This window comes from Rhinolophus sinicus, chromosome 5, assembly GCF_057876585.1.
Source record: "Rhinolophus sinicus isolate RSI-liver-muscle chromosome 5, RSI-T2T, whole genome shotgun sequence".
NCBI classification, from domain to species: domain Eukaryota; kingdom Metazoa; phylum Chordata; class Mammalia; order Chiroptera; family Rhinolophidae; genus Rhinolophus; species Rhinolophus sinicus.
This window is the reverse complement of record NC_142505.1, coordinates 49,680,893-49,703,017: the sequence shown is the minus strand read 5'-3', so window position 1 is coordinate 49,703,017 and position 22,125 is coordinate 49,680,893. Positions and strand designations below refer to the sequence as shown.

Here is a 22,125-nt window from a genome sequence, read left to right as displayed (position 1 = left end):
CATTTCCCATAAACTCAACTTTACACCCTGGGTCGGTGATCTATCTCCGAGCCCAGCTGCATTATAACAACACCTCCTATCCTGTTTCCCTGAAAATAAGACCTAGCGGACAATCAGCTCGAAAGTGTCTTTTGGAGCAAAAATTAATATAAGACCCAGTCTTATTTTACTATAAGACCGGGTCTAATATAATATAGTATAATATAATATAATATACATAACACCGGGTCTTATAATAATTTTTGTTCCAAAAGATGCATTAGAGCTGATTGTCTGGCTGGGTCTTATTTACGGGGGAACATGGTAGGTGTGGTCCTGAACACACATTGGTGGGACCTCATTACAAACAACTTCTGAATCTTTGAGGAGGCTACGGTGCAGATGAAACTTTTGGCATTACTTTACCCTTGGTTTCTTCTTCTTTTTTTGTTTTTCTGAGTTATTTCTGGCTTCTTCTTAGTTTATGCCAATAAGAAAGAAAGCGAGAGAATCAAGCTTTTGGCAAAGAAGTGCAGGAAAAGTACTGTCACGTCCTATTGTATTATATCCTAGGAGATCCTGCAGAAGTCTCCCAGCCTGGCTGTACATCAGAAACACCTGGGGGATGTGGCCAAAAATACAGATTCCCAGACTCACCCCCTGGAAACTGGGAAGCAGTAGGATCAGGATGAGGCCCAGGAACCTACATTTCCATAATCGCCCGGGATGATTCTAATGAGCCCCCTCCTGTGTTTGATACCTACTGATAAATGTTCTGAAAGAGAAAACTAATGTAGAAAACTGGCATCATTTTAAAAAGTGGAAAAAAAAAAATTCTTGGCTCATGGTGACCATCTAAAAAATAAATCACAAGGGATGCTCTAATAACGTAAGATGGGAGATAATCACAATATGGCTAGCTAGCCTATTATATGGTTTACTGTCTAAGCCAAATGGTCTAATGAAACTGTCCATGGGTACAGGTGCCCCCAAAAGAAGAGCCATCATTTTGGCCTTGTCCAATTTTACTTTTAAAAACAAGTGGAGACCACGGTTCAGGAAACACCTGATGGATTGATGTTGTATGTACCATAGGAAATTTAAGTGGGGAATTCAAGCTAATGTGCATTCAAGACCTTTCTCTTAATTCATCTCCATCACTAGGCCAACATATGTTAGCCTCTAGCCTAGTCCATGTGCGAATTACTAGATGCTTATCTGAATTCACCACTTCACATAACATGTAGAGACATAGCTTGAAAGCATTTCTAGAATTACCCTAAATGCCCAGACCATTCAACTCTTCTTTCTCTAGCCCGCACAGTTTCCAAACCCAGAAAACAAGATTGTACAGTATCTGTTTTGCCTCTGTTCTTAAAAACCAATTCAGTTTTCAGAGCTTGATAGGCATGCATTTGAAGCCAGAGTTCTTTACAACGCAGAAATGACAAAAGAATAGATGAACAGGCCAGCCAGGAAATGGCTGGAATCAATAGCATTAGCATAATTCATTTGAGAGATTTACCATAGACTAACATAAGCATTGTGGAACACACAGGCCTGCTCAGAGAACTGTGTGACTTTTTATCAACCTTGAGCACTTTATCCTGTTTTAATCAAGGTTCATTAATCTCAACAATTTTTCATGTTGCTTTAATTTTCCTGATTACTTGTACTTATAGCCATGCTCACACATTCAAAAAGTGTTTCTGAAGCTCATTTTTCTATAACCCCTCAACAAGCCTGTGTAATGTCATTTTACTGTTGCTCATTATTAAGTTGAAATAATTAACTTGGCACCCTGCTAGAAGTCAATACCTTTTTTAAAAACTGAGCTTACAAAAAGAAAATGTAAGGAAGTTTATAAATAATTACTAACAAAAGCTTTAAATGTATAAACCTGTCTATCACTACTGCATTTTTTGTTTTTCTTATGTCTTAGGCTAAATTACAAACAGAAGTCTCCTATCTCCTTCACATGAGAAATAAAAATGTACATCACTTACCGTTCCACTCTCAGTTGGCACCATATTTTCCTGGAGGAGTGTTTTTGGAAAATAACTTCTTATTATCTGTTCCTTATAAAAGTTATATCTTATCCACCCCACCGCCCCAATAAGCAAGAGGAAAAGGAATCAAAAGAAACACATCTATATTATGTAACTACCATCATCAAGATTTATCTTAACAAAGAATGATTCTAGGAATTGATACTAAAAATATCACTACGTAGTTTGAGGAGTAAAGACATTCATCTATGATGGCATCGCTTACATAGCAAATATTACAAACAGCATAAATGGGCTGGTTAAAGCAACTAGCAAATCTGCATACTGTGTGGTAATTTTTCAAAATTATGTTGCAGAAATATTTAAGGGCAATGAACTATGCTATGACATTTCAAGTACAAAAAGCCATGCTATAAAACAATATTTATCCCCATAAAAAAAAACCTTACAGAAAACATGAATGAGAGCAAACACACTAAATTTTATCAGTAGTTTTACTCCTCGATGATGAGACTGTAGGTAGTTCTCTACCATTTTCATAACAGCCATGTATTACTTTTGTAATGAAAAAATTGTTATGATGCGCAATGTTTTTGATGCAATAAGTAGGACAAATAGTTAATATTCTTACTATAGAAAGACAATATAAAAGTCTAATACCTTAAAAAAAAAAAGACTAACAACATAAGACTAACAACTTAAGAGAAAAATAGAGGTAAGGACATAATTAGAGTACACAAAAAGAGAAATATAACACACATAAAACATATTCAACCTCAGTCATTAAAAGAAAAATTAAGATAACAATGATATTCTATTTTTCATCTGTCAGATTGGCAAAGGGCAAAACATTTTGATTACACACTTCATCGATAACATATTTTCATAAATTGGTAGGAGGGCAAATTGGTTTAATATCTCCAAAGTGCATATTTGCAGGATCTCCCTAAATTACAAACATGCATATCCTTTGACCCATCAATTCTTCTAGCAATTTATATGGATAAATTACATGTTACACAGGATATTCCTTTCTATTTTGTTTCAAGTAGTCAACATTTTGGAACAACCCAAAAGTCCAATTTGGTGAAATGAAAACATCTTCCAAAATGGAATCGCAGGTAACCATCAAAAACAAACAATCAAAAAAAAAAGACAAATCTACATAATGATGTGAAGATAGTTTCAGATATGTCAAGCGAAAAAAAACACGAAGTACAGTATATATAGTATGTTATCATTCCTGTAAAAAAAAAAAAAATGAGTGGTGAAACATTCAATATACTTGTATGTGTACATTTGCGTCAGGCCTCCCGAGGACCTGGAAATAATGGTTGTCCCTCTAGAGAAGTTGCAGGGGGTCACGGGTGTGGGGAAACTTAATTCTCATTACATGTCCTTCTGTACTACGCAGTCAAATTGCTCACCATGTTTGTGTATCACACTTTGTATAATATTTATTTATGTATTTAGTCAGTCAGTTAATAACTATTTTAGAAGTATCAGCTATGAAGAAGAAGCAATGATGCAGAGAAAGATTCCTGAATCGTGGGGCTGTCCATTGGGCTTTGGGTTTGGCATCAGCTGCTCCATTCTTTCGGGACCTTAGGTAAGCCCCCTCCCTTCTCTGGACCACCTTCTCTTTTCCTAAGGAAAATCACAAAGTGCTCTTTTGGCTCTTGGGAATCTGAGCTTCTAGTTGTTTTCAAAACAGACACTTGTTTTCAAATATCACACTAAATAGCAGGTGTCTCAGATACTAGAATTACACCCCACCACCCCTCCCCTGTTGCTCACGCTTTACAAGGTTATTCTTCTCTTGGGAAACTTTGCTTCAATCAACAATTTTCTGACCATGATTTTATATACGAGGCCCTATGTTAAGCGCTAGGAATATAGGAATTAAACATCACAGGTCCCCATCTACAATGAATTCGATATAAGACCTCTCAGCCATTGAGTGCCAACTAAACGCTAGATGCTGGAAAAAAACCTTTTTTATAATTGTACCTCGTGATGTGTACATCAACCTAACCCCTGCAGGCACTATTAGCATCTTCATTTTACAGACAAGCAGTTGGCAACTGAAAGGAGTGTCACTTGGTGGCAAATATCACCCAGTTAGGAAGTGATGGCACTGAGAACTCAAACCCAAGTTTGTGTGACACCAAAGTCAGAATCACTTTTTACCACTGGGCTAGCCTATTTCACCTGATTTGGTGGGGGAGGAAGAGAAATAAAGAGCTGCTTAGACAGTTATGTGGTAAGTGCTATGAGAGAACCCCCAAGCAGGTCTGATGGAGATCTGCAGGAAATGTGTGGCTCTTGTCCAATTGGATGTTTGTAGATTTCTTCCCATAGGTCAAGTAAATGGTGGAATTGTCAGTTTCCAAAGCAAACCCTGATTGTGAGATGAACTCAGTCTGACATGTGGCTACATAGGTGACTTGGTACCGTAACAGAGAGGCATTTAACTGGATGCCACAGGAATTCTGTATCAGAATTGGAATCAGGCAGACCTTGATCCCACTCAGCTCTATAACACTGGTCAGGAGACTTCAATTCTTTGAGCCTTAGATTCCCACTTGGTGAAATGCACACGAAATGAAAAATTGGAAAGAAACATAAATATGGAAATGGACATGAAGTTCCTGGCAAAAAACAGGCATTCAATAAACAATAATCACATATGAATTCTCATCTAAGCTTGGATTTACCAAAATAATCTAAGATTGCCAGGGCAATCTACTTCAGTAGAAATGGAATCATTCATGAAATATATAATTTGTTTTCTAAAAGTCAGTGTAGCAGTTTTTGTTTGAGAAGCATCTGATAAAATGACTCTCGCCTGAGAATTTCTCCCACATCCTTCCGACTTTGATCATCTACACCTCTAATTATTGTGGCTCATGAGTGATTCTGATCCTCTTTTTGTACCCTCTCCACCTATTTTTCTTCCAAACGCACAAAGAACCTTGGTCATTAGCCAGGGACTGATGCGTCTATGAAGGTTCTTGGGCTACATCTTCCTAGGCATGAAAATCATATTGAGATTAAGGCCTGCTTCTACCCTAGGTTGCCAACGGGTCTTCTTGTAAAAATCATGAGTTATCCTTAAAAGGTGGGAGTGCAGGTCACCTGAAGAAAAAGAGAAATTCCAAGTCCCAAAGAAAAGCTGATCATGAAAACATGAATTTGCTTCTTGAGTATACAAAATATGCCATGAAAAAGTGGTTTGTGTCTAGAAATTTTAAGTCTATATTCAATATGCTGCATTTCAAGCAGCATTTCTACTTTGATCCTTTGAGCTCCTTTAATACATCAGATGGGTTTTTAATACCCATAGGAATATATAAAGTCTTTCCAAGTTAAACAAATGGAGGGCAAGCTGGAGAGTTAATAAACACACATCTATAGGGTTTTGGCAACTCGCTAAGCCACTTCAGGTGCAGCACTGGGCAGCCCAAGGGAGGAGCACAGACTGCTCTTTGAGGTAGGGATGGTGGGCGTCACAGCACAAACAGCCATTGGGATGGAGACAATACACCGCAGAAATGCAGCTTGCACACGTCAATAGTGTGGATACAGCTCTGCACTCCTCCATTCCACATGCAAATAAACATTCTAAAAATATTCCTTGGCTCTGCTGGTCTCCTACCCTCCAGCATGGAAGAGGAAAGCCTCACTCTGTCGAGAGCCCGGCCAGACTTACATGTGCTCCCACCCTGCTTTCCCACACATTAAGAAATGTACAAATGGGAAATTGTTTGTGAGACTAATTCATGTCAGGTAGAGACCTGCCTAGTCATTATAGACATACGCCCCTCTCATTTTGCATCATGGACTTGTGAGGGAAAACAGTAATTTACAACATTTCCTGTACTAAAACCTCTCCAAACACTGCTTATCAAAGGGCAAGTAAAGATAGCAACACTTACACAACAACGGCCATTCTATCTGGGACCTCAAAGTTGTAATCATCATTGCGTCTGGAAATAAGGGCACCTTTTTTTCCTGTGAGCATCTGAGAAAGAGAATCAGTGAAGTCCTGTCTCCAGTAAAGTGCTTCACTGAGTTGAGATTCAGAAGAATTGGTAGAAAAATCAAAAGTTTTTCATCTCAATTATTCTAATGCTTTTGGACTGTTTTCATCTTTTGACACTATTTCAACAATTCAAAATAAAACTCCCAAGATAAGCATTTACCTCCCCCTGCCCTTTTCAAAAGTTTAAAGCCAAATGTTTTAGCAATGTACAACACTAACGAGACTGTTCATTGTAAGAGTTAGCATTGAGTTATTCAGACCTGGTCCCAGACCCATAACATAAAAACATAGACTGGATGAGTGGTATGTCTTCAACATTACATGGCAAATCATTGGAGAGCTTTTAGATTAGATAGAGTCATATTTTAAATCTTCTGTCCTGGAAAGAAACCACCCTTAGGATCCAGAAGTTACTCGTATCATTTTCTGAGATGCAGAACAGCAAGCAAAACTATACAGGGTGAAGGAGGCTGTTTCCTGTACCGTGGCATGGGCGTGACACTGGGAAAGTCAAAGTGACACGAACTATTTTGATTTGGGTGACCCATAGCACTGCACATTACCAGCCAACATAGCAAGGTCTAAGTGAGTAAATGACACCAGTGGAAAACCTGGAGGACAATAAATGTACAGCCCTCAATGTCCAACAGGAAGAATTTGAACCTTGGTGTTAATCTCACTGCAGAATGGAAAGTTGCGTTGTTTAGAAGTGAACTAAACCCATTGGAAAGGGCCAATGATGATTTCATGGGAAACTGAATAACATTTATTTACATGTTTCAAACAAGATTGAGTACAGTAGTTTGGCAGGAGTCTATAGAGCAGGAGATACAAAACTATTTCAACAAATTAGTGTATGCTTGCAAATTAAGTGGTTAAAACCTGTTCTATTTTAATGCCTACAAATTATATTGTTCATGACTCTAATGTACTCCCACTGACAAAGTCTGTGTCTAATTTGTGCCATGAAATATCTGATCACTATTGTGTATGTGTAGTCCCTCATTTAGAATTCCAAATTTTTTACAGACCAAGAGCTCAAATAGATCCAGGAAGTGGTAAAAATCCAAGATCTACTTTATCTAGGACAGTTTCATTGGAGCAAAAACCTCACAAACTACTTTTCCCGACTGATAATATTAGTTGCACCTTCTAGGCTAAGATATCCAGAAGAGGCGACTGACTGGAATTCTGTGGTTTTCCTATATCCCCGTCAACACAGACGGGTCTGTGCATTGTGCTCTATAAAAATATTTGGGAAGCATTTACGCTGTGCTGGGTGCTGTGCTAAGTAGGAGGATTATACATTTTTTTAACCCACATATAGATCTTACGAAGCAGGGATTATGCCTCTTGTGGAGATAAGCAGACTGAAACCCAGAATGTTTAGATAACTGGTTAAAATCTTTGCTCTGTTCAGTGTGGTAGCCCAGACTGTAGTCCAGTCCCAGAGCCCATCCTCTTCGCCATTATTTAGGGAAGACACCATGTCCCCATTATTCAATGGGTCCATTTTACAGGTCATTTCCAGAAGGCCCTGTTGATAAGAACACCTGCAGGACATTTGCTGAGAACAGTCTGAAGACTTGTGGTAAATGGCCCACCCAGCGTGAGACCTCAACAGGAAATTGGAGTAGTTTGTAGGAAAAAGGAATCCCTGAACTATGGTTCTCTGAACTGTAGCCCACGAAACATGTCAACACAGCTTCGAGACCAATTACTTTCTTTCAGCTTAGTAGATAAATGAAAGGCGCGTGGGGAAAAGTGATGAGAGAAGAAAAGTGTAGCCACAACTTTGGGGGCTTCCAGAAAGATGAGCAAAACTTGTGTGCAGATCCCAAAGCGAAACTGATGGCAACATAATTTTTATGAAAAGTGATGAGTGATAGCACTAAAAAAAGAGACACACTCAAAAAAATATATATCTGATTTGCCTTAAAAATTAATATCTTGCCAGCATTGAAATGTGACAAGATTTTTAAAGCTTTAGCATTGCAAATGTTACGTATTTAATTTTATTTTTGATTAAATTACTTTTCTTAACTGGATATTAGTATTTAAGTTAGCAATTGATTTTCATTCCAAGGAAACCTTTGTGGATCCTTTTCTCAGCGAAGGTTGAAGGGGTATCTAGAAGAAAAGCAATGTATTGGAAAATAGTAAAACATTACATTCTTTTCAGATATCCAATTTTGTTAAACTTGTTGACAGTCACAAATGCCCAGAAAATATGGGCTGAGTTGTTTTTGATTGCTGTTTGAGTAACAGATTAATTTAATAATCAGTGGGATATTGAATGACGAAAATTATTGGTTAGAGCAGCCAAACCACCAACCCTAATGACATTCTTATGTAAATTCGTATTTTCTTTTAGGCTCCTGCATTCTTAATAAACCCTATATTTTTGAAAATTCTTTTTCAAACATTGCATACTGTCCCTCTGTTATAATATATCTGTCTATAATATAGACAGATAAATGTCCACTTTTGGAGTCGCCAATTTATATGTTTCTATTTAGAGTAACTGAGTCACTGCGTGATGTATTTTCCACATAAAACCATCAAGTCATTTTGGAAATAGGACACGGAAATGGGGTTGGGGGCAGCCAGTCTTCAAAGATCCTTGGAGACCAAGAAGACTTTCACTATTCAGCTAGAAGCACCTGACATGGTTTCCTGAGTTATAGTAACATGTTTAGGCACCAAGGTCATGTGATTTCTTCCAAGAGATGGAAGGCTGCGAGCACACTGCAACATGAAGCATGGTCTCCTGGGAGGCGCACAGCTCTTAGGGATTGTTGCTCTATGGTTTGCCGTTACTTGTGGAGGGAAGTAATCGCTGCCTTGAGAATGGTTTGTAATGGACATAGTTTTGTATGTTCCATTGTGGGAGGCGAGATGTTTTTCTTTGAAAAAGATCTTAGTGCGTAATTTCTGAAATACTGTAATTTTCACCAAACTCAGTTTCCAACTCGCTTCTGGCCAAATGCTGTAGAATTGTGTTATTTTTGAATGTCACTGCCCCTGACCTGAAGTTCCCTACAAAATTGATCAAAAATTAGTAATTGTCTTAGAGAACTAGTCCTACAAAATCTCATTCTTTCCAGGCAAAGGTTTACAAATTTCTACACGAATTAGATGTAACGTAGACCATGCAAATTTGGCTTCCTGGTTGCCACCAAATGTGTTGGCCATTATACTGAAAGATCTCCTGGCCAAGATCAAGAAGGGAAAGATGACAAAAGTCAGTATTATTTTTTTCCTTAACGTATTGCATTCTAAGAATACAAAGATCATATGAAATGCAAAATGTTATCTTCACAAACGTTTTGGTAAATACTTAGATATATTTTCTAATACACTTTATTTCATAAAATGGAGCAATGCAAGACAGAAAGACAAGAATAAAAGGGTTCACTCCTTCTCAAGCTCCCAAAGTGACTATTTTTATGAGCCTATTTTTACGTGACATGAGCATGATACCATAATTTTATAACAAAGATTTTTGGATTAGAGGAAAAGAAAAAGTTGTGAATTGATTTCTCATTCAACTAGTTACCCAAGCTGATCTATCAATTTCTAATCCTCAAAAGAGAACCTTTCTGTTGTTCCACACTGGTGTCCTTCAACTTCATTTGAAATCATTTGACTTCAGTGTCTGAAGTCTTTCAAAGGACTAGTTGTCTTTGACAAGATTAAAGGGGCAACACAATTTGGCCCTTTCTCATTCCTTGTCTTCTCTCTCATCTCTCCTCAGCCCCAACTCTGTGTTCCAGCTTCCCTGAACTTCTAACAATTTGTTGAACAAACCACAATTTCTCTTGTCTACTTAAGGCTCTTCCTTCTACCTGGATACTCTCACCTGCTAACTCCTCTGTGTGTTGGTGGTACATTAGAGGTCACTTCCAGGAGGCCTTTCCTGACCAACCCAAGGCTCCATTCTATGCTCCCATGTAACCCTCTCTAAGCATGGAGTGTTGATATTGCCTGGTTACTTGTCTGTAAACTCCATGAGGATAGGGATCATGTGTGACTCATTTATCACTGTTTCCCCACAGGGTAGCCCAGTATCCTGGATATAACAGACACTGACGTCCTAAGCTATGTTTAATATTTTTCCCTAAGGCCTTATTTTGTTTTCCAAGTGAATTCCTTAGAAACCTCCCTCAAAGTCAGTCAGACATCTACCATCATGTCTTATGAACTAAATTGCCATCTCACAAGTTGACATTAGAAACAAGTAAAAGCAATCAATGATGTGAGAAATCAATAGAGTGGTTATCTTATGGTAAGTGGGGGTTGTAACTAGAAGGGGGCTGGTGGGGAGCTCCCGGGGGGGGGGGGGGGCTTGCAATGTTCTTTCAGTTCTTAACCTGAGTGCTAGTTATATAAATGTGCCCACCTTGGGAAAACTCATCAAGCTGCAAACATACAGTTTGTACATTTTTCTCTATGTGCTATACGTCAATAAAAAGCTTATGAAAAAAGAAAGGAGCCCTTTCTCCTCTCCCCATTCTGACCCCTGAGCCTTTATGGTTTTGCTTCTGTAGAGTATGACTGAACTGCTGGGGGGTGGTCTTGAAATAAAGCTTTGAAAGGAAAATCCTTCAAAGCCTGCGATCTTTCCACTGCTGCCAGCACATTGTATAAGGTCTTACTCAACTTCTCGACCTCCTGTGAGTCTTCAACCCAGCATGGAATTCAAGATTTGAAACAGACTAGTCATGGTGGGTGTAAACACCTTCAAATCAACTTCGTATCTTCTTTATCCTTGGATTTCCAAGGACCAGCAGTTTCTGGGCCATAGCAGGCAGGCAGTAACCTCTCACTGAATGTAAGGGGGTTTTCTCTTTAGTTTGAAATCGTTAGGTTGCTTATTTTAATCAAACTGCATTCATGTCATTGGTTTCTAATTATGAGTCAATAAGGAAACATATTACTTGCCCTACAATTATCTGTCTCGGTTCTATTTGTTTTCTCATTTAGGATGGAAATAAGAAATCTAACTTACTCCACTAAATACAATTGCCTATCATTCTCTGAAAGATCCTGGCCACCTCATGGCGTTTGTAGTTATGATAATGCAGGATATAATATCCCTCTGGTCAAAAACGTTTGCAATCATTATCGAATCAGTAGAGTCTACTTCACAGAGTCATGAACTGTTAACAATCCTTAAGTCATACATGAACTTTGATCATCTGAGATCTATACATATATATACATATATATTATATATATATGTATATATATACATATATTATCTATCTATCTATCTATCTATCTATCTATCTATCTATCTATCTATCTATATGTTGCACCTTTTGCCACAGGGAATTCTAAAGCAGTGAAGTGATGTTAGACTTACGGAAAGGAAAATTCACATTTCAACAGAATGGTTTATGGCTAAGTTTGTATGGTATTACGCTTGTATTAAATGCAGCCATTGACTGAGTACTTACTCTGTTCTAGGCATTATGCTAAATTCACAACATAAATTTTCCCACTTCATTCTTACAACAAACCTATGATATGCTTACTATTATTATTCCCCAAATTACCCAGGAAGAAGTTGAGTTTCAGAGTGTGTTGGTGCTTGCTCATGGTTACACAGTTAGCAACTGCTAGAGTGAGAACTCACACCCTGAGCTCTCGGATTCCACAGCTCCTGCACTAAACCACAATACTTCACTGCTTTCTTGTGGTTGCTCTCAAAAGTCTTCTGTCAGAATAGTAAAATATAACATGGCAGATTGGGCAAGTATGGAAGCCATTCTGCTCTAAACACTTAGACATGCTGGAAATGAAACAGTAAAACAAAACAAGCATGTTTAAACACACACACACACACACAAACTTACAAGAAAAGATACCAAATGCCAACTTGTACATTTATAACTAAGTGTAAAAAGCTGATAATCTGGGACTCTGAAATCAAACTTTCAGCCTAAACTACATGCTGCTTAGAAAAAATATTTACTATAATTATATGGTGCAGAAACTCCTAAATACAAAAAATTACATAACAATTATCCCCAGACATTCAGTATCAATAGGATATATCATTGAAGCCCAAATGTAAACCTGTTGTGAAGAGAAACTCAAGCTCTATTTTGTCCTCAGAAAAATAATAATTAATGGTAAACATCAGTTTATAGTAAAAAATGACAAAACACATGAGCAAATTATCTACCATGACAGAAAGCAGACACAAGAAAGAAGAGGATCAGTACTCTCAAAATTTAAACTACTAAAACAATCTTAAAAGGCCTTCATAATTAGCTGTAGGAAACTTAAGAATAAGGCTGTCTATAAAAGAATACACAGATTTTTAAAAGAAGCAAATAAACCTTCCAGAAATAAAAAGACATCCGTATTAAAAACTCAATGGATTCTTTAAGCAGCAGCAGACTAGACACAATCAAAAAGAAATTAATGAACTCTAGTATAAGCTGAAGGAAATTATCCAGAATAAAGTACATAAACAAACAGAAATAAATTTATATCTAGACATACTGCAGTGAAACTTCAGAAAATTAAAGAAAGAGTAAACAGTTTACAAGCCATCAGAGAAGGGGAAAAGACAGACTATTTACAAAGGTGCAAAACTAAAAGCCAGAAGACAATGGAATAGTATCTTTAAAATATTTTGATTTACATAGTATGGAGATAAATTATTCCTGCAGAGTACATTTAAAAAATGTGTCTTAGACAAAGAATGAGAGAATTTACAACTCCCAGATCATTCTTGCAACAACTTCCAAAGTACTATAAAACAAAAAAGCAATGGTTTATAAAAAAGCAATGGTGAGTAAACAAATTGGTAAACATTTCATTTATGATAGGCAGAAACAACAATAATACAGTATTTAGTGGATTTAAAAGCACAAAAGAACTAAAATGTTAGAAAATATCACATGAAAGAGATGGGAGGTAATCTAAGTTAGAGGGTTATAAGTTTTTTGTCCTGGAGGAGAGAAGAGATCCTGACCAATTAGAATATGTCAAAAAAGTTAAGGCTAACTACTAAAAGAAAAGACTATACTTCACAAACTAGTAAGGAAAAAAAGGAATAGAGAAAACTCAATAAATCCAATAGAAGGCAGGCAGGCAGGCAGGAAGGAAGAAAGAAAAAAAAAAGGAGAATAGAGCCCACATAAAACGGCAACAGAAATAAATCCAAACTTTTTGGTAACCACAAAATTTTGAAAGATTAAATCTAGTAATAATAGAGATATTTCAAATCAAGTTATAGTCTATTTATAAGATAGAATCCTAACAGAAAATGATTAAAAAACATTGAAAATGGAGGAAAGGGGGAAAATGTTCCTAGAAAGTGTTACCAAAAGAGCTACTGTACCTATGTTATTAGCAAACAAAATAGATATTAAAGTATAAAGCACTTGCATTAAAGAAGGTTATTACATAGTGATAAAGGAATGATTTATTAGAAAGCTATTATCAATGCCAAACAGAGATGTCCATGGTAATAACACTTCAAAATATAAAAAGCAAAATGCATTGAATGACATGAAGGAGTTGAAAAATCCCTAAGTTTAGTAAGAGGTTAAATGCCATTTAAAATAGACCCCATCCCTAAAAAAAAAGGAAATTTTGAAACACAATTAACACACTTGAACCAACAAATACATGCTAATATATTAATCCCTGAACCCAGTTATTAGAGAATGAAACTGCAGTTGCTTTCAAAAACACACGGACAAGTACTAGAATACAAAGTAAGTCTCCACACATATTAAAAAATATGTGTTATGCAGACCACAATGTCATGTAATTAGAGATCCATAAACATAAAAAAATAGTCTCAAAACCCACATATTAAAAAATCTTAAAATACTGTTTTAAAATTTATACATAAAAATTGTGAAAATTAGAAAATTGTTAGAGCTACATAATAATGAAAGCCGTATGTATTAAATTTATGGTGATCAACTGGAATGCAGAAAAAATTACACAAATACATAAAATATATTATACATGAGTGGAGCTGAAAAAGCTAAGTGGCAAACACAAAATGTTAGGAAAAGAAACAACAGAAAACCCCCTAAAACATAGAAGAAATGTAATAAATACAGATAAGAAGCAAAATAAATGAAATAGAAAATCAAAGAAACAACAGAGAATCAGACAAACTAAATGATAATTCTTTGAAAAGAAAAAGAAAACAAATATATCTCTGCTCGTGTAGAGAGGAAAGGAGGAAAAAAACATGGGAGGGAGGGAGGAAGAGAAAGAGGGGAGAGAGAAGAAGAAGAAGGAGAGGGAGGAAGAGGAGGAGAAAGGGAGGGAAAGATTGATTTAAAAGGGGGCAAAATCACAAATATGCCAGCATTTTTAATCAAAAAAGAACACTATTAACAAATGCATGCAACAAACTTGAAAAGTGAGATGAAGTAGGGAATTTTCTAAGATATATAATCACCAAAATCATTTCCAAAAAACCCCTCAGAAATTCCAAAGAGATATGTAACCACTAAAGAAAGTAATTTGGTAGTTGAAAATTTGCTCACACAAAAACAAAGAAATAAAAACCTATCAGTTACTGATAGCATTATGGGTAAGTTTTACTAAACCTACAAGAAACAGTTAAGTTGTTGTAATATACAGTTATTAGAGAAAGACGAAAAACTCTCCAAGTAATTTTGTGACAATAAAATGACCTTAATAGCAAAACCAAATGACAGTACAAGAAAGAAGTATAGCTCACTCCCCTTTTTGGGCACAGATGCAAAAGTTCACAATATAATATGAGCACATGAATCCTGAAATATGGTTTCGTTTTTCATAATAATGACCGTCAATGTCCATCCTGGGAAAGCAAGTATGTTTTCACAATAGACAACCCATCTACTACTAAAGATATTTATATTAATAGTATATATATTTCATGATTTAAAAAATTGAATTATATCAATTTAACTCAACATATTAACACATTAAAATTATTTTAGGAATGAATATAGAAAATGTTTTTTATAAAATTCAACATCCATTCAAATTTCAAACAATAACAACAGCACACTCTTAAAAAGGTTTTCTTTGACTTAATAAATGGTTAACTATCAAAGACCTCTAGTAATTTGGGACACGGATAATAGTTATGGCTGCACAACACTGTGATTGTACTTAATGCCCCTAAATTGTACACTTAAAAATAGTTACAATGGTAAATTTTTTTATTATATTTTACTACAAGTTAAAAAACCCTACAGCAAACATCATACTTAACATAGAATTATTAGAAGCAATTCCTTTAAATTAGGAACAAGACACAGCTGCCTACTCTCACTACTTCTATTCAACTATGTTTCCGAAGTCCAGTGCAATAAAACACAAAATGATAGTTAAGAATGGAGATCAGAAAGGAAAATTTTTACAAGTGATATTACTATCTACACAAAAAGCCCCAGAGAATCTACACAGAAACTATGAGATCTAAAAGAACATTTCTTGGATATAAGGTACTCAATGTACAGAAATCAGTGATGTTCTCATATGCTAGCAATTACCAATTAGAAAATATAGTTTTAAGTATATGCCACTAATGATAGCAAGAAAAACTATAAGCTGTCTAGTTATAAATCTAATAGAAAATTATAAAACTGTATTGAAAGGCATAGAAAAAGATGTATGCAAATAAATAGATCCAGGTAGTTTCTCAGGGAAAAGGTTTACTATCAAAGATAGCAATTACCTTCAAATTAATACATAACATAGCAATTTTAATGAAAACCCTAGCATGGATCATGGGAACTAGTAAGCTGATTCCAGAATTAATATGAAAGAGGAAAGAAGAAAGAAAAACCAAGACAACTTAGAAGAAGAATAAGGAAAGGATATTTGTTCTCCTAAATATAGTCATATTATAAAGCTATAATAATTACAGAGGCATGATGTTAACATAGGTGTACTGATCAACCATAAAACCTGGAAGCAGATCTGCTTATATGTGGGAACTCAGCCTATGGCACAGGTGTTGTAATAAATATATTGGAAAATAAAGACTATTCAATAAAAGTGCTGGTTAAAAGGCCGACTATATGGAGAAGGACCAAATTAGACCCTTCATCGTGCCACACACACAAACAAATTCCAGAAGCATTAAAGTCTTAAATCTGAAAGGCAAGTCTTTAAATCACTCAGGATAAAAATATATGGGGCTATCATTATGACATTAGGGCAGAGACTAATTTCTTAAACAAAGAACGAAATGCACAAATCATAGAAGAAAAGAAGAATAAATTAGACTACGTTAAAATAAAAGCTAAAGAAAATTTCCATGTATCTAAGGACATCTATAAATGTGAAGAGACAGAAAGACACATATGTAAAGTATGCGACTGCAAAGAAATCGCACCCAAAAAACAGAAAGAACAGCCAAATCAGTCCAAATAGATCCACCACCCAACAGAAAACTGCCAACAGGAATGAAAAGGTCAGGAAATCCAAACAAACAAACAAACAAACAAAAATTTAAAAAGAGATCCATCCTCATTAGTAATCAGGAAAATGCATATTAAACCACCAAGAAACGTTTCTAATATATTAGATTTCAGTGAATACTGAAGATTTGGTGCCTTCAGTAAAGATAAGGACTTTCCTAGAACAGAGAGCTGAAATTGCCATCAGTTGAGGAAACACCAATTAAGACTTTTTCCAACCACCAACGAACAGGACTAAAAATTTCCTATATTCAAGGATGCATTCTTACGCATTTTGAATGCTTCCCAAACTCTAAATGATCCAACAAAGCCAAGTGTTTTTCTTCCTTCCGAGCTGGTGGAAATACTTCCTCACACAAGAGGGCAGCCATGCTTCCATCTCTCAAAATATAATCCCGTGCATGCCAGCGGCATTGGCCCATCTGGGAAAGCTCTAAACTGAGGAGGAAGGTGGGGGCCTTACTTGGAGCAGTCTTCACAAGCAATGTTCCCTGAGGTTTCCTTGATGGTACGCTCAGAGACAAATGCTGGATATTCAGTATCGCAAGGTTCCAGGGTCTGTTTCAATTTCTGGGCTGTAGGGATAAGGGAAAAAAAAAAAAAGAAAGAAAGAAAAAGAAAACGTAAGGCACAGGCTTTATTGTGACTGGCAGCCCGTAGTAACTCAGAACACAGTTCCGCTCCTTGTGCTCTGTGATTTTTCTAGGCACAGCATAATGCATTATTTTCTAATTAGTCAATGATTTCATCTGCCAAGCAACTCTATAAGCTATAATTCCTCAAGCAGTTGTGTTGGCTTGATCAGCTATCATTTACGCATCATAAGAATTCTCCTTTCTGGGACATCAGTCATCGGGTCTCTGACCTCAGACTTACTTGAACTTAGCAACAAACACATATGTATATCTAAATAAATGTATAAAATATAAGTTACACCATATTATTTAGGGTGAGACAAAGGTCATGATACAATTGCATGGCTTTATTACAGAAACAAAATTGAAATATGGACTAGTAAAATACGTCATGTCTTTGAACCATAGCCATGAGCCTTATCCTACTATTATGAAGTTCCTTGTCCAGTAATACAGCACTAAATAACCCTGGTATGTAACTGAGTACATAGTAGGCACTTGGTAAAGGCTTGTGGTTGATCACATTATTTAAACAAGTTATGCCCAGCGGGCAACTTCCAAAACCTCTCTAAGTCTCAATTTTTTAAATTTGTAAGTTGGAGATAATATAGTTCTTCTGTCAGAGCTGATGGAGGGGTGAACAGCAAAGAAACAATATATGATGAGTACTTAGCACTGTGCCTGGAATATGAGTGCTAAGTGTCTAATAATAATAGTAATAATACTTAACAATAACTGAAACAATGCTAGCATTCTAATGAAGCCATTGAGACATGCAAACGTGAGGATGACAGATGCCACAGCACAGTGGCACAGTGCTTAAGGGTGAAGGCTCTGAAGCCAGGGAAGCTTTGAGTACGAGTCCCTTCTCCATTGCTTCCAATTAACCCTCAGTATTCTCATCTGTGGGAGACGCCAGTGGTACAGGTATCTTCATTTGGAGGTCTATTCTTCACATTTTCCCAGTAGAACACTCACAGCTTTCCAAACTCTGTACAACGTTTCTGGCTGATGTTTATATAAAATATAAACATACATTTCTAAATATGTATTACCTACCCTATAGGTTATATGCATACAGATAATTTACAACTGCACAACTCAATAGGATTTTAACAAAATGATGTGTGGACAAAGTCTCATGTTATACTCGAAATACAGTTGGTTGGATGTCAGCTCCACGGGTAGATGTTTTGTGGCACGTGTATCTGGAAGCCCACTGGCATTAAGTGAGCCATCACAGGGTTACGGAAAGCAAAACAACTGTTTGGTAACAATCAGATAACCGTTGCGTAATCAGGAAACCATGCTCTAATAAGCATTTATATCATAATGTGATTGTTTTTTATAATATAGGCTTTTCCCTGACCTTTAATTATTTTGAGGAAATTAATTCAGTGTTTGGGATTGAAGTGTAGTACATTGTAATTTTTCCTATTTAAAACAAAAGGAAGTAGACTTTTAATCAGCTTTTTTTTTTTTTTTAATGCAGAACATGTGATTTTCAGGAACTGGTCACTGACATAAACAGGAGGTGCCCATGCTAATTTACACGGTTTTTCTGAGGAATTAATGAACTAAAGCATCATAACTCTCAACAGAATGACACACACGCACTCTTTCTCACACATGCATGCACACACACAATCTTCATGAAATGCTAGCTGTTCTAGTGTTACCATCCACATGCCAGGAGTTGGGCTAATTGCGTAGTAGCTAAGAGCTGAACTTGGGGGGTTGTGTATTTGCTCCCGCTATGTGATCGCAGATGAGTTTTTAATCTCTCTACACCTTGTGTAGAGAGTGTCTTCATGTGCAAAATGGGAATAACAGTACCAGCCTCACAGGGTCGTCTGAGGATCGAATGAATTGATACGTGAAAGGGCTGACACATTGTGAGTGCTATTTGAAGGCCTGCGCTTATTGCCACCATGACAGCTACTGCATATGTCATTTCACCGAATCCTCAGACTGTTGGCCTTGCCAAGCCACATCTTTTTGGTTAGAAAAGGCACGCAGATGGCTGCCTCCCTCACTCCTGACTCCACTGATGGTACAGCGCGGATAGCTGTCAGGCTCCCCAAGGGCCACGTCCCAGACCCGGTCTGTCCCCTTGTGGCCTGCAGTGCTAGCTCAGAGGAAGCACACGTCTGCTGAATAAATGAATAATTCTCCTGAATGGTGCTTTTCAAGCAAATCAAATGGACAAAGGAAACGTGAGACTCTCAGTCCGTAATGACAAACTGCCTGCCTTCAGGTGGAGGGTGAGGTGAGTTTAGGTGGCCCAAGCCCCACAAACAACACAGAGAGGCTTCGGTGGGAATATTTTCCCAGTTCTTTTCCAACGTGTCTGATTTTGTCAGGATGACCCCTTTGCTTTAGGCTAGGGAGCAAATCATCTTTTTAATCATCTTTCTTTCATTTGCTCTTCTATTTTTTTAACCTCGGGAGGCTAAACATAAAGTTGGGAAGCTTCCTTTTAGTATTTACCTTATTTAAATGTCAAAAAGTGAGTCGGATGAAACGAAATAAGGATTAAATAAATAGCATAGATTATAAGTGAATATGGCACAAGCATACAGATGGCCCAATGATGGTAACAGCTAAATTTATTAAGAAATTATTATGTACCAATGATGTCCTGCTTTACATGAATTAATTTATTTGACAGAAAAACAAAAACTATGAGGTAGAAACAATTGTTACCCCTGTTTTGCAGATTAGTGAATGGAGGAAAGGACTGAGTAAATTGCCCCAATTTATCCAGTGAATATGTGGCAGAGCCAAAATTTGAACTTGGGCTGTCTGGCTCCAGCACAGATATATTTAACTGCTCTGTGAAGCTTGGCCAATGAACGAAAGGAAGAAAGGTCTTTAGGGCAGGCTGAGAGAGGCCGCATACGTGATTTAAACAAGCCCGATAATTGCACCATTTCTAATTCTAATTATCTGGGCCCAGTTACCATGGAATGAGTCCAACAAATCCAATGGCAAGACTCATTTGGCTCTGATCCTTTCTGGAGATGAAATTTTTCACAGATACCTGTACCACTGGCGTCTCCCACAGATGAGAATACTGAGGGTTAGTTGGAAGCAATGGAGCAGGGACTCGTACTCCAAGCTTCTCTGGCTTCAGAGCCTTCACCCTTAACCACTGTGCCACTGTGCTGTGGCATCTGCCATCCTCACGTTTGCATGTCTCAATGGCTTTATTAGAATGCTAGCATTGTTTCAGTTATTGTTTAGTATTATTACTATTATTATTAGACACTTAGCACTCATGTTCCAGGCACGGTGCTAAGTACTCATCATATATTGTTTCTTTGCTGTTCACCCCTCCATCAGCTCTGGCAGAAGGACTATATTATCCCCAACTTATAAATTAACCACCCCCCTTTGACAATTGAAAGGTACCCATACTAATGTGGTGATAAACTGTTGAGTCTATTTGCAGCATGACTATAGATTGGCTGGAGGTTGTTTGATGTGCTTTTGGGGAAACACATTAATTATCATATAAAACCATGGCCACATTTAATCTAAATAACATGGTTTATTATAAAGACCTTTCTTTGTCTGGAATACTATGGAAAACACCACTCTATATTTGCCAGTCATTACTATCTAGTCTTGGAATTTCAAACCAATGACCAAGGCTACCAGCGATCCAATGGTACTGTTTTAACTCTTAGGCATTTAAAATTCACTATCTGACAAAGGTCACAGAGCTCAATGAGACTGATTCTTTCCTTTTCCAGAAAGGAAAACTGGGGTTCAGAAAGCAGACATAGCCTTCCTTGAGTCCCACAGAGAGTGACTACTCACCACAATCATAATTGACTTAAACAGCAAAACCATCACAGCCACCACCATCCCAACTGACACTCACTATGCGCTTACTACGTGCCAGACAGCATGCTAGGCCCTTTGATGGATAGAATCTTTGCCATCACATAGTGAGCAAGGCCCTGCTGCTGTCTTGTTTCACAGATGAAGAAACTAAAGCTCAGAAAAATGAAGATGCTTGCCCAAAGTCACACTGCTGTTAAGTGGTGGGGCCCGGATACATACCCAGGTGGTGACATCCTGGAGCCTATGCTCTTTGTCATCACACTGTTTTCCCTTCCGCCCCAGTTACACTGGGTGCAAAGCTGAAGCCACTGTGACCTATCACTCACTCACTCACAATGAAGCACCCACACAATTGAATATCTTTAATTTTCCCTTAGCAACAAATGTCCCTGATGAGAATAACTGACTTGGGTTCACAGTAATTATGTGCAGACAATGGGGAATGAATAGAGTTGCCATTTGAAAAGCTTTCCTCTTCTTTTGTCTCTGTGAATGCACCCCCATTCATAACCGGGTGCCAGCAAGCTCCATTCTCTTTGTGCAACTTCGCCAAAATGATACCTTTGTGATAATCAAGCAGAAATGGGCTTCCACAGTCCCCTTCATTAAGGAAATGAAGCAGATAAACAGTGTAATTATGGATTCCATTTTTAGCTAAACAAAGATGTATGTCTCAGCTCAGGGTCTGTATCTCGTGAGGGAATGGTAAACTTAGAATGAAGAAACCTGGCAAGTCAATATAGTTAACGGTGCTTGAAACTTTTCTCTCCTTACACTGGGTCTAAGATTTACGTTTACATTTAACAAAGACATCCAGGTGACAGCAGCCCCACAGATGAGTTTATTTACTCTCATTTGATTCACTTTCTTCATCTATTAAAGGGAAAAAGTCATAGCTGTGCCTAGCAGAGGGCTTTAGGCCTGAATGTGACATTCTCGGGCAACAGCCTGCCCAACGTGGGGGCTCCCAGAAGGCTAGTTGCCTCTCTCCCCGCTGTCTCGTTGAGGTGGCGGGTCTTGGTTTAGGTAGGAGCCCATTATCTATCTGTCTGACTTAGGAGCTTCATAGAAAGGTTCAGTGACAAATTCTAGCAGTCCCCACCTGTCAGATATGTTGAAGGAATCTGAAGATAATCTAATGC

The 22,125-nt window shown here is 37.3% G+C and overlaps 1 protein-coding gene across 3 annotated transcripts in view; it reads right to left on the bottom strand.

Moving 5' to 3' along the window:
* Positions 1 to 22,125, bottom strand: part of CACNA2D3 (calcium voltage-gated channel auxiliary subunit alpha2delta 3) — an 837,281-nt gene that overhangs the window by 27,970 nt on the left and 787,186 nt on the right. For all 3 annotated transcript variants that reach the window (XR_002136724.3, XM_088798500.1, XM_088798501.1), the window contains one exon: positions 16,960 to 17,071. Coding sequence is in view for 2 of the 3 variants with exons in the window: in XM_088798500.1 (XP_088654626.1) it covers positions 16,960 to 17,071 (112 nt within the window). In the remaining variant the exon portion in view is untranslated. The remainder of the gene's footprint in view (positions 1 to 16,959; positions 17,072 to 22,125) is intronic.